The following is a 13615-nucleotide window of genomic DNA, read 5'->3' on the forward strand; positions in this document are numbered from 1 at the left end:
TGGTCAAAGTCAGCTCGCTGTTGAAGCCACCGATTAGAAAAAAACCTTGAAAACTGTGAAATCTGACTCAGGAAAAGAAATATGACTCCACCATTTACGGACAGTAGCACTTGAAAATGAGCTGGAATGGTGTGTGTTTAGAAGCAGCGACAGCTTTTGCAGCAGCAGTCTGTAAAGTGAATTCAGGCAAGAGTGAATGGTCAGTCTGGTGTGTGGCGCGACAATGAGAGAGTAAACAGAAGCTGCAGCAGGCAAGCCAAGATGGAGGGACGGCACAAAGTGACTGATGTCTGAGCGGCTCAGTGCATCTGATGGTGGTGATGGTCTGATGCACTGAGCCGGGCTGTGAAGCAAGCCCAGTGTACCTGAGTCCGCATCTCAGAGTCCTCATCCACGTCCGACTGACAGCAAGTAAAGAGGGGAGCACAGGAGAGTGTGAGATAGAGTCATTAAAGAGAAGAAACACACACACACACACAGAGGGGATTATGTGAAGGGAAAGAGAGGGTGAGCAACAAGGAGCAGCAAGCAGAGAGAGAAGAGAGGGGGAGAATGGGGGCTGAATTCAAAAAAGTTAAGAACATTGTGACAGAAACTAAACATTTGCTAAACCCCTCCTCCAAACAAAATTGGTCCATTTACAACTGTAATTAGGCACAGCAGGCCTGTCAAGCTTTCACTTTCTGCTCAGGTTGACGTGTTGTGCACGGTTATAATTAAAAGGCATCCTTTCCATAAGCAGAAATGGATTGAACAATATGTTTGTTTGCTAAATATGCTGTAGTTCTTAGCACATTTAAAATAAAAGTTATAGAAAAAGGAAATAAATAAAAAATCAAATACATGTGTAGGTGAGGCAAAAACCCACTACAGGTTTATCTGATAAACTCACCTAAAAGAGATGAATATACAGTGCATATACAGGGTATATATAAATAAAAATAGATAATTTGCATTGTATGCTGCAACTGTAAGCAGACAGTAGAATTATCAGAACAATACAAACAGTCAGTAGTATCAAAATGTCTTGCTGAAAGCTCTTTCAAATGCTCATGCTCATCATCAGAACAACTCTTTTAGTGAAGCTATCAAACAGTAAATCAATTAATTTGAGCATTTAAGAATCATTTTATTAACCACATCAGGTCTTTTCTCATTAAATATCATTTTACTTACGCCATGTTAATGTGATAGGTGGGCCTGCTTGCTTTTTAGGATTGCACTACGGAAGAATTTCTGCAAATTTATTTGGTGACCCTCCCAAAAAAATCTCCTGCAACTCCTCTTTGACCCTTCCTCTGGCTTTGACTGTGTTAGTATATTATGCATGCAGCCTTCAACTGAATATTTACAACCTTTTTTAATGTTATCTCACAAGAAAGTTGAAGCTTGACAGGTGTAAGGTGTGAAACTTTAACTCGGGGGGAGGTTTAGCAAACGGTCTATAGAGAGCAGAAGATAAAGACATTGTAACTTTAGCTCTCTATTGGAAGGTAGTCAGTGGAAGAGACATTGATTAATATATACAAGAAGGCATGCAAAGCGTGCAGAACTTCAAGTACTCCCTAAATGTTTCATCACATCTATGATTCAGCATCACTTATGCTCCGTCAGAACTCTTTTCATGCCTTAAATATGACGTCTTTCCTTGATGTACAAACCTCAGTGGCGGTCATCTCTCCGTCAAAAGCAAAGTCAGTTTGTTCGCTGTCGGTCTGCGATCGCAAACAGACCGAAAACCGTTCCGAGTGGCAAGCAAGAAAACAACAAGAACCCAAATTGTGAACCCTTGAAAATGCATTGATCTTCTACAGAGATTCTTCATAACCACAAATGGAACGAATGGAAATGCACTTTTTCTGTAAGCTACACATTATCAGACAAACATTGCAGATAAAGTTTGGAAAAGAAGAACAGAAAGAAGAAAAAAAAAAAAGCAAATGAAAAGCAAGCAAGCAAAACAGACTCAGAGGAAGTTGAAACCTTTGGTCAGTCACTTTGACATTTAGGTGTAATATTTACTTGCTTTGGATTTGGACAATTCTGGTATATCTATAGGTAAAAGCTGTGTTTCGTTGGTCACCACTAGATAATACAATTTTTATTTAACAGTAACCTGACTTTCAGGCCCTCCCCCTCCTCTCCATGCATGTTGACACTGGGGGTGATTCTGGATGCATTTAAACTGTCACAGTCTCTCTGCACACAGCATGCATTACGTTACATCTGTGATTCAAAAGGGTGTCGCTTGAGGAGAAAAAATACATCTTTTGCACTCAGTGTGCAGCCCCTTTCTGCAGAAGTTCAATTTAAATCATTCATTTTAATTTGTGCTGCTTTGCTTGACTCTGGTAGCAATGCAGAGAGACTGAGTGCATAGATAAATATGGAAGTGTTTCCATGCAGCTGGTGTTGATCTGGTAGCAGCTGTATTCTACACTGTGAAGCCATGAGTGTGGATGAGAACACTGAGATGGGTTAGGCACAAAGTTATGTTTTTAAACATGAGGCTTGATGAAGGATTAGTATTTAAAAAATGAAGAGTTCTTCAAATCCTTACGATCTCTAATGAACTAATGAACTGTTATCGCTGCAGCATGAAAGTGGTTAGGGTTGGGTATTGTTTGGATTGTAATGATTCTGGGTCCAGCTCGGCTTATTGGTTCTGGTTTTTACCCTTCACCCTGGGGGGGTTTGCTGGTTTGAAGGCAAAGGGTGGTCACACCAAAATATTGATTCAATTTAGATTTTTATTCTGTTCAGTCCCTTTGCATTTTGTTAATTGATAATTAAATATTAACATTTCTAGTTTTAAAAGCATTCTTATTTTACAGCATTTTTTCCACGCCTGCTTACGTTTTTTTTTAATTCAGTAATAAAAAAAGAATTCTGATTCTGATGTGCATTTGACAGAAAAAACTAATGAATAAAAACTTTAACATATTCATGTTAAACAGTTTATGGGTCATTCAAATGTATTTCATACAGTTTAATTTGTTTGCTGTTATGTAATAGTGTGTTTCAAAAATAATCATTTATTTTTTCATTTTATTTCATTTATTTTTCTCATTTAAAATGTTAGGTGTGGATATGGACAAAGCCTTCTGTATTCTACGTTCATTTTCTCCGTATTTTTCTGCATGTTTGCTATAAGTGAACACGGACAAAACAAAGTGGTATCACTGGAAGTTGCTGTGTAACAAACGGTTTAAGTTAGAGACGACCATAGGACATAAGGAAGGATTTTTAAAAAACGGTGGAAGTTTAATTCCCCCAACTTTTCCTTCAGCTTTTTATTTCTGTATGGGAAGTTACTGTTGTTATCTCTACTGCTACTCTACTACTCTTATTTTATTGTATTTATGTCAGTTCATTGTACAGTACTTTGGTAAACGTTGCTTGTTTTTAAATGAGAGTTGTAAATGATGTTATTATTTGTACTTTTTAAGGAGATGTGAGTGATAATTCTGTCTGAAATGAAACGGGTTCCAACATGTACCAGTCAACAGTTTGGACACCTTCACATTCAGTGTTTTTTCTTTATTTTAATTTAAATTTTTAATTTTAAATTTAATATTTTTACCAAGTAGATTTAATATTAAAGACATCATTCTTTCATTCATCATATTGATTTAGAACAGAGTTTCAGTTCCCAACCCTAACAGTGAAATCATTTCATGGCCATTTTTTAGTGATGCTGCTTAAAGCCTATGCACAAATGTTCTAAATGTGTCAAGAAGAAGTAAAATTTTGAGTAAAAAAGTCCCCAAATACTTGTGTCTAACCCTCTCGTTAAGTGGAGTGAAAGGCAAGCCAATCAAATATGAAATGGTGAGACTTGCAGGTTCATCTCTGTGTGATGCTGATGAGGATGTAGTCTACAGGATGAGAGTGTGACCGGGCAGAGATGAGGTTCTGAAAGTAGGAGAACTGACAGACACTGGGACAGACACAGTCTCCAGGTCGGCTCTGAGCTGGTGAAACAGCAGAGCGAGATACAGGACAGGATAAAGGGTTAACTGTTGTAATGAACTGACAATCTAAGCCAGAGGCTGGTACTGGAACATACAGACGTACGCACACACACCTCCTCTTCCTCTGAACTGTCATGGTCATGGTAGCCCTGGGCTATGGAGGCGGTCAGGGAGGCTGCCTTGGGCTCCAGGTAGCAGAGGCACAGCGCCAGGGGGAAGGAGAGGGTGAGGGCGTAGGGGACGGAAAAGGAGGTGGACAGCAGGAAGAAGAAGATGAAGAGGAAGCAGGGGATGATGGAAGGTGACTTAATGGGCAGGAAGTTCTGCGCGCACATGGGGAGGAAGCGCATCTCTGACAGATCGGGGAAGGTGATGTAGCCGTCCTCGTCCAGGAAGGAGGACAGGTCGGGCAGGTGCAGGGAGAAGGAGAAGAGCGTGCCGCCGCGGCTCTTGCCCTGCTCCAGCCTCTGCTTGCGGGCTGAGAGCAGCAGCACCTGCTCGTCCAGCAGGGCGGCTTTGCGGTCCGCCTGAGCTTGTCGGCGCCGGCAGCCAGCGCTGCTCTTGGCCGGACTGACCGACGAGGCCCGCTTACGTGCGTTCTCCCTGCGCCTCCGCCGTACTTTAGTGGATAAAACGGGAGATGAGGGGAGTGAGAGCTCAGAGCGGAGGGGGTCGTTTGTGTATGCACTAGGGGAGCACTGATGGAGGGGAAATGTCAACGGAGAGATGATGTGTGTGTGTGTGTGTGTGTGTGTAAATGGAGAGGAGCGAAGGGAAGGGGGGTGGATGCGCATGAGCACACACACACACGCGAGTAAAGTGTGGGGTCAAAGGAAGGACAAGAAAAGAAAAGCTAATTAGTAACGCGCACACAAGATGAGAAGAAGCACTTAGGCCTAGTCTGCAGTGGGTTAAGCTGAAAGCAACTGGGAAATTTTCATCAGCCATTAAGAAATCTTTTAAGAAAAACAAACAAACTATAATCTTAAAAAAGGACAAAATTGCAGCAGCTTTTAAGAAACGGAAATCTGTTTGTTTGACAAACTGGTGTCATATCTGTAAACACTTAAGTATGAAGAAAATTCAAGCTTAGAAAGTTCCTTTATGGGCATTAAATGCAGCTCTGGCTGCACTGAAGCTGTTACGCAGCGGTTTACCTTTGTGTCGTGTCTGAGCGGTGTTGCGTCAGCAGCATCTGGCGTCTCTACAGCAGCCGTCTGAGCGTCCTCCTGCTCAGCCTTCTCCTCCTCGGCCTTCTTCTCTGTCGTTACTGTTGTGATAATGTCTCCCTTGGCAATGACTTTGGCGGCCCCGTCAGCAGCACTGTCCCTCATGAGAGTCTCGTGGTTCTCCATGATGGGTGCTGCAGGACAACGAGACAAAAGGTGGATGTGACGGACTGGAATCAGTGACGTTTTACGATATGTTTTTAATTCCGTGAAAAAAAATGTGAGCGGTGGAATAAAGGCTTTCATTTGCAAATTGCTGGTATAATAATACCCATTGTGGCTTTGCCACAGCACTATCTTAGCATTCTTTCAGATGCAAAGCACATTTTTCCTTCTTTCAAAGAAATAAAAAGAGGAACAAAAACCTAATTACAACATATAACAAAAGTCATTATTTTCTGTCACAAAAGCATCTCTTAGTAAGAAAACTTTCCACCACAAGTTTCAAAACAACACGATATCATTCCAAATTAAAAATGTGACACAAAAGAAATAAAAATGAACCTAATAAATGAAAACAAATGATTGGTTAGCAACATTTCAAGCCGGCCATTATTCAAAACCCCCCAATGCTCCTCACCTCCGTCTAAGCTGCGGGACATGTTGTAGCGTTTGCTGGAGGAGCGTTCGAAGAGCGGAGCGGGTCTGATGATCTGGGAGCTGGCCCGGCGGGTCTGAGCCTGCGTTCTGCCGCTGTAGCGAAACTTGGAGCCGAGGCTCAGGAACTTCTTGGGGGGTGCCTCGGGGGACACGAGCCTGTCACGAGTTACAAACCCACATTAATCAAAACAGAAATAACTACACAGACTTAAGCCATGCACTGTAACACATTAGTAGTCCAACTCATTTGAAGAGTCTCCAGAGAGCCCTTAGGCTCAGCTCGCTACTCCAAAGAACCCAGGAGACAATTTCTTGCTTAAAGCAGCACAAAGAAACTTCACATGTTGTCCAAAAGGCAACAACTACAAACAGTCTGAGCATGGTTGCTTTTAATTGGAGAAGAAGTAATCTATGGTGAATTTCAGTAAAAAATGTTTAAAGGGCTGCATGACTGTGACAGAAAATGTGTCAAAGACTTGGGTATCAGCTTTTTAATCATTAAAGGCACAATGAGTAGAATTTGTCTGTTGTAGTTTGTAATCATAGAATTCAAAGTTGTCAGTTTAGCTCACTAACAGACAGAACGACCCAGATTGCAAAAAATGGTGAGAATCTACATGAAACATTTAAATTCAGAACTACAATACAAACAATCAAACAAAGATTATCAATTTTTCATTAAATATCTTGTCCTGTAGTGTATTAAAAATTACATATAGGTCAACAAAGAATTTCAAATCAATGAAGTTTGCTTTTTTTTTCCCTTCCATTTTTCGTGGCACCCAAACTTTTGTGGGATCAGGGTTGCATCAGACGGACTGGAAGTTCTGCTAAATTCTCCGGAGCATTCAACTCAGACGACACAGATTTGTGTCAGCCAGGCCATGCCAAGAAATGTCCCAAAAACAAATGAAAAGAGAAATACAAGCAGAAGGCAGGGTGTGTGCAGATACAGACACCAGTTTACACTTCTAGTGTCTAATTATTTTTGTTAACATATTGATTATTTTTCGGAAAATCCTCTTGTGCCTTTAATAATTGTTAATGACTGTATACCCGAGACCGCAATTTTCTTTTGGAAACATGAAATAAATGGCATCTTACTTAGGGAGGCAAATTTACTCTCCTCTCAGCTCTCTTTCCTATCACAGTCGAGATCATCTGGTTCTTACCTGAAGAAGGTGTGGTGCTCCACACAGACCTTCCAGAGCCTTTTGGCAGCACGATGATTTGGAAGCTTGAAACCGATTGTGCTTTCAAACTGCTCAAACTGCAACAAAGACAAAAACACTGATCAGATTCACTGTATAGGCAACTCTGACCTTATTTATTCATACATTTATATTTATTCTATCAATGTATGTGTCTATGTTTAATGCTAACATGTAACAAACATAAACTAACGTATATCCCAGTGTCTCATTATTGGTATTTTATTTACAGAAAATAAATAAAAAATGGGAAGTCAGTGTGAATCTTTTGGGTGAGGAAACGTTAACACAGAAGAAGAACAGCATCGGTTAGATTACATTTTTGGCTGGAGTTATTGGAAATAATTGGATAACACAAGCGGGAAACAATCCTATGCAGCCACTGCTTGAATCTTATTCTACAAAAAGTGGTATTAGAAATGATAATACTAATAATATTAGTGGAACCTTATCTTTATCTGCAACTGTACAGAACACTATGTGTAAGGCCTTAAAGGTAATTATTTGGAACAGCCTGACAAATTTAAACGTCTTGACTATCCCATATAGTGACCCAGCAGATGAGCTCTAGACATCCCTATAAATACATGTAACATTTATGTTATTTTATTTTTTTGTTATAGTTCTGACCTCGCCAGGCCGGATTTTGATGTAGAAGTTGTTCCTCTTGTAGGAGATCTTGAGGATTTTGGGCCAAGCGAACCTGTTGATCCGCAACCTGTCTCTGTAGATGAGCAGGCCACTTGAACAAACTCCCAACATGATCTCCACTCCCTCAGAGTCCTAGGAACAACACGCACACCAAGAAATGGAAAAAAACACCAACAGATAAAACATTAGTGAAATGAAATACCTTAACACATCATGTTGGCAACACAGGATCCCTGACAGTCTCAAAGAAGAAGCCACTGACCACAACATTGCGCTTCTTTTTGTGTTCTGCACAACGTAAACTTCCTTAAACTCTACAGGATATACAGGAGGTCCAGGAGCCAGTGCACAGCGGGGTGACGTAGAATTTAAAAGAGCTAAGATTGTGATAATAACAGGGTAAAAGCAGGCAGGTGGAGAGTGGAATCAGGCATATGATACTCTTATCTTCTCTATGCAGGCTGTGGTGACGCTGAATAAAAACTCATGGGGCACGGAGTGGGAAAAAAAAGCAACAGTGAAATGGCGGATGAAGCACAAAATGACGCTCTTCACTGCACAAAGCACGAGATGAGCAGGTGAAAACCCAATGGTGATGTTTTGAGAGGAAGCACTGGTCTAAAGCAGGAACAATCAGTCTTAGTGGGATGTTGAAGTTACAGCTTTGTACTGTATGTAACCATGCAAAAGTAGAAACCACTCACGCACACACAGGTAAGCACATGAGATGCAGCCTCTTACCTCTCCCTCAGCTGGAGCCAAGCATTCATAGAGACTCCCTATCAACTTTGCATTTAATGAGAGAGGAGAGAAGACAAAAGAGGGATGCTGGTCTGATACATACATATTTTTTTCTTGTGTATCAAAACTGACTCGCATAACAAACACCGAGCACTGATGTCTACTCAAGTTTGATCAAGGCCGCGTCATTTCTTTAATTCTGATCTGAATCTGCAAAGGCAATATCCTCTCCATCACTCACATCTACACACATTTTTGACTTTCAAAGTGCTTTTGATAACCGATTCATATCAAGACTGATGACTGTAATAATCTTTTATGATGACAGCAGTTCCTGCAGTTGTAATCCAGCTCTCTCTTTACCGCCCGTGCCCTAATGATGCATTTGATCCCATCTGGCCGGGCGGATTAGAAACGGCCAGAAAATTATTCAAGTCAAGCTGGGCTCCAGACCCCACCAACCCTTCTACACCTCCCCCGCAGAGGCAGCGGTGACGTAATGTCAGTCAGTCAGCGGTGGCATGTTCAGACTGAGGCGTTACTGTGGCAGCTGGGATGTTTTGGAAGCAGCGGTGTTGTGGTTGCAAGCGTCATTGTTTACAGCGTGAGTGGATTTTGTTAGTCTCATCTTGCATAAAAAGAATACAAACATTTATCCCTTGCATACTTGTAAATGCATCTTGGAAACACCCACCATTAAAGAAAAGGTCTTAGTTCATTACTTAAAGAAATAGCTTAGCAATTTCAAATAGAAGCTTGTTAGCCTCTTTGCAGAAAGTGAGATTGCAAGGACACCTCTCTCTTATCTGTGCTGCTATTATGAAGCTACAGTCAGTAGCTGCTTAGCTTATCTTAGCATAAAGACGGGAAACAAGAGGAAGCAAGGCATAAACTGTCACCATTTAAGCTTTTGGGAGCTGGAAGTGACCATATTTGGACATGAGGGTGGAGCTGGGTAGGTGGGAAGGTTACACAGGTTGTGAGTTAGCATAACAAAGGCTTAGTTACCAGCTAACACGCCAGCTTGGTTAGCAAGACGCATCTGTAATTTATGTGAACCGTGATATAATTGGGATGCTAATTTTGGCTGTTGAAAAACAGGCTTTAAACAAATGTACTTACTGTAAAAAATGATCACCTGACTCCTAAGAGGAGTTTAGTAGAATAGATTGCTTAACAAGATATTTTTAGGTGTCCAAAATCTTATTATTAATGTGAAGTTAAAACCCAGACAACTACCAAAAACCAGTTCACAGTAGGACTCTGGGTTTGTATATATTGTTATTGTCCATTTTACTCTAAATGGGGCCATCATCTGCATAAGATAATGCTGCAGAAGACTTAAAACTAGTGATTGAGACCACAAACTGATTAGGAAAATCAAGTGAGAAGTATTTTCCTCATAGACTTCTTCTTGAAACCAGTGGAGTCGCCCCCTGCTGGTCATTAGACAGAATGCAGGTTTAAGGTGCTTCAGTATTGGCTTTACTTTTCAGGCCCAAAGTCATGAAAATTTCTATAAAAGCTCAGTAAAACCACAATATATTATCTTTATACTTTGTACAGATTAACAATATACAACAATATATAGTGTGTTAATTAGTGAGCCATAGAGCTGCTAGTAGGTGGATTTTGTTAACCTAAGCAGCAGCAAGATTAGATGATTCCCCCTGTTTCCAGACTTCTGACTGTAGCTTGATATTTGGCATACAGACATGAAACTGGCATTACACATTTGGAGATTTATGCTTAAAGAGAACACACAAATTAAACATTTCAATGCATGTATCTTGGAGACATCAGGGAGACTGTTGTTAAGTTTTTATAAAGTACATTACCCATGCTAACTTGGCAAAGAAAGAAACAACTTCAGTGGAAAAAATTAGGAGTGGAAACCAGAGCCTTGACATCAAAAGCTGTGACCAACTGATTAATGAAGTTTGTAGGGACTCGTTACCTTAGCGTGGTGGAGGTCCACGCCATACATGGACAGCTTCTTGGCATTTTCCAGGAAGTGCATCTCTGCTTCGGCTGGAGTCATCCCCCTGATTAAACACAACACAACACAACAGATCAGACAAGGTCAAACAAGAACAATTACAGTGATGAGAGATTTGATGTTTTCTGTGAATATGCAACACTTGAGAGGTAGAGCCCAATAAAATCTATAACGAGGATAATTCACAGTTTTATTGCATGAAAGCTTTTCAGAAAATGGTTGTTTTTATGGATGCTATTAACTGATGTACAACCGAGCACCATGAGTGCATCCATTTTTAGCAGAGACGGGTCTTTAGAGAGACCCTAATCCTAGCACTGTCATTGCCTTGCTCCATCCATTTCCAGGCTACAAAGGACTGCATCCAATTATACACAAATCATTGTAATACAGGCAGAAAAAAAAGGCTCAGACAGAGGACAGCCAGCTATATTCATTTATGGGAAAACACAAATCCAATGTCTGGAGACTTGCTGCTTTTCAGAGAAGATTATTATTCCACATTCACTCAGGGTAACTGACTGGGTTGAAGTTGTTTGTTCAGGGCTTAAAAGGCCCTAAAAACCTATTTTCCCAATCAGCTTTATATAATGAGCAGCAAGTTCTTATTATATCTCCATCATCATTACAACAGTTTCAACATCAATCAGAGTTTAGCAGCATTCAAATCAAAACTTGATGTTTTGGGTTTGTTTTCCTAACAAAAGCAAAAAAAAGAAAAGCTTTAGTTTTTAACAGTTTTTTAAATGTATTTTATTTTTACCTTTTATACCTTAATGTTGTTTATTTAGTCAAGATTATCTATGCAGAACAGATAAATTCGACTTTGGAATCAGTTAATTTGGGAGTTCAACAGAAAGCCAGTAATTTTTTTTTCCCAAAAACAATGTTTTTGGATAATTTCTGCAATTTTGTTTCTAAAACAGAAAACCCACTTTACTGTATTTTACTATTTGCACAATTTCAGACCGCTGAAGCTTGTTGCTTGCATTGGAACCGTCTATACTGTCTTTATTCTGTGTCTGTAACATCATAAGGAGGGCTGTTTATATGCACAAATCTGCCGTTATGATAAGTTTCTGGGGTGACTGTTTAATATAATGTGATACTATAAGCAAGGCGATATTTTGTACATGTAAGCCTAAAGTAAAGTAAGTATGCAATCACAACAGTTTTCTGCTGGTATTAATCTTTACAAACTGTTATTGGAGGTGGGACTCAGGACAGTTATAGCTTGTTACGAAAGTGTTGAGGAAATGACTAACTTGTAGCTCTTGTGGAGCTCCATGACCTTCTCCTCCAGCTCTTTGGTTTGGTTGGGTGCGAAGCGCAGTTCGCTGATGTAGTCGCTGCCTAATTCCTCGGGGTCGTAGTCTCCCAGTTCAGACTGGACCGTGTAGGAGCCCAGCACCGTGTGGGTGGCAAAGGAGCAGGGCAGGCGGCCTGAAACCACATCGTCTCTCAGCTGCAGACACAGGTAGTACCTGAAGAGACGGATTAAGATAACAAAATCACTTCACTGTTTTGTTTTCCAACACCTGGATTTTCTTGTTAAGCCTTTTTAATGCAATTTACTTGAATAATCTCCAATTTTTCCCTCATTAAACTATGTCTTCAGGCGTCCAAACCAAAAAAGTCCACTTATAAGAAGGATTAAGGAACAGCGATACATTTTTAATCATTAAAGACGCAAACATCCGCCAGCAATCACATAACAGCAACTCTAAAACAGCTGCTTACTCACCTTGTGATATCCTCAGTCAGCTGGGAGGGGTCTGGGGGGTAAAACTTCACGTTGAAAGCAAAGTTCCAGGGACCGGCTGAGAGGAAGACAGAACATTAAATTATGAAAATAGCACTTCACAATTGCATACTCCTCATTTAGCTGCTCAGGACATAACACTTCAGGCTTTATTAGATTACTGGACTTACTCCTGATCTGCTTCTTTAGCTCCTTGGAAGGGTCTAACCAATTCTGCAACAGAAAGCCACAGACAATAAGCATTAATCATCAGCAATATGTGGGCAAATTACTGAGAACCAAAGTTTCTAAAGTGGGACAGTGGAACTTTTTCTTGCCTTACAATCTAGAGATGAATCAAACAGTCATTGTGACAATGCTCAGTGTTTTTGTATAACTTTTAATATAACTTTCACCAGCACAGATTTATAGACTTTAGAATAGTTTTAGTGTGACTCAATGTCAATTAGCACATTTAACTCTTCCGTAACCCCTCTCTTAAAATATAAAACATATAAAAATTGATAATTAGGACATTATTGATACTCCTTTACCTTCTGATTATCTACATCTCTGTATGTGATGCCAAAGTAGTCTCTCTCCAGAAGATTGAGATGGTCACACACTTTTTCGAATAGAATTTGGCCCTTGGCTCGTTTCTGTGAGAAAAAAAACAAGAAAACAAACATTTGACACTGAAGTAGTCCACATTATCACATATGAATAAAAGAGTAGCATATAAAAATGATTATATAACCAAAGTGGAATAATGAGTTTATATTGCATGGAAGAGTTTTTCCACATATGTGAATTGCTTTAAAGTTTTGGGGGATTTTATGTCGAGATCAAGGACCCTTAAATCCTAACTATGAAGTGCCTGTTTGAAGAAATTAGCTAACTTTTTTGTGGTCATATTTGTGAACCTAAACCAAATTATCAACACGGAATAAACAGTAAGAGCTCATACAGCTTTTTAAGAGTAAGATTCAAGCCCGTTTCAAGCACTTTCAAGGTACCAAACTGTCGATACTCTTAAAGCCTTCATCATCATCTAAATGCAATTGCTAAAAATAACTTCTACAGAATTAATTTATTCCCATTTACTAACAGTTGATATATATACTTTGATTGTATGTTTTGATAATGATTATTTAATGCTTGCCAATTTTTTAGAGAGGGATCAACTGACAACTTATCTATCATATGGCGAAAGGATTGTTTTATTCCAAATCATTAAGATTTCGGGTTTGCATTATTGATCATGAAACACAGATTATGTTGAAAATGATTATTATCATTTTTAAATTCAACCATATTCCTAACCTTGAGAACATAATACCTAAAATGATGAACTTTCCAAACTTTCAAGGCTTTGGATGAACCCTGAGCAACAACAACTATATATCAATAAGCAACACAGAATAAATGAAACAAGAAAAAAACATTGTCACTGTCTTTAGTTTTTCAAA

The 13615-nt window shown here is 39.8% G+C and overlaps 1 protein-coding gene across 1 annotated transcript in view; it reads right to left on the reverse strand.

Annotated features, from left to right (window-relative positions):
* LOC131979924 (band 4.1-like protein 3) overlaps nt 1–13615 on the reverse strand; it is a 51585-nt gene that overhangs the window by 13522 nt on the left and 24448 nt on the right. The window contains exons 4-16 of the mRNA XM_059344000.1: nt 12701–12805; nt 12338–12380; nt 12150–12225; nt 11671–11889; nt 10364–10451; nt 8407–8451; nt 7645–7797; nt 6976–7073; nt 5784–5959; nt 5132–5337; nt 4088–4672; nt 1662–1715; nt 366–401 (exon numbers count right to left, since the gene is read on the reverse strand). Of these exons, the coding sequence (XP_059199983.1) occupies nt 366–401; nt 1662–1715; nt 4088–4672; nt 5132–5337; nt 5784–5959; nt 6976–7073; nt 7645–7797; nt 8407–8451; nt 10364–10451; nt 11671–11889; nt 12150–12225; nt 12338–12380; nt 12701–12805 (1884 nt within the window). The remainder of the gene's footprint in view (nt 1–365; nt 402–1661; nt 1716–4087; nt 4673–5131; nt 5338–5783; nt 5960–6975; nt 7074–7644; nt 7798–8406; nt 8452–10363; nt 10452–11670; nt 11890–12149; nt 12226–12337; nt 12381–12700; nt 12806–13615) is intronic.

This window comes from Centropristis striata, chromosome 11 (genome assembly GCF_030273125.1).
Source record: "Centropristis striata isolate RG_2023a ecotype Rhode Island chromosome 11, C.striata_1.0, whole genome shotgun sequence".
Classification (NCBI taxonomy): Eukaryota; Metazoa; Chordata; class Actinopteri; order Perciformes; family Serranidae; genus Centropristis; species Centropristis striata.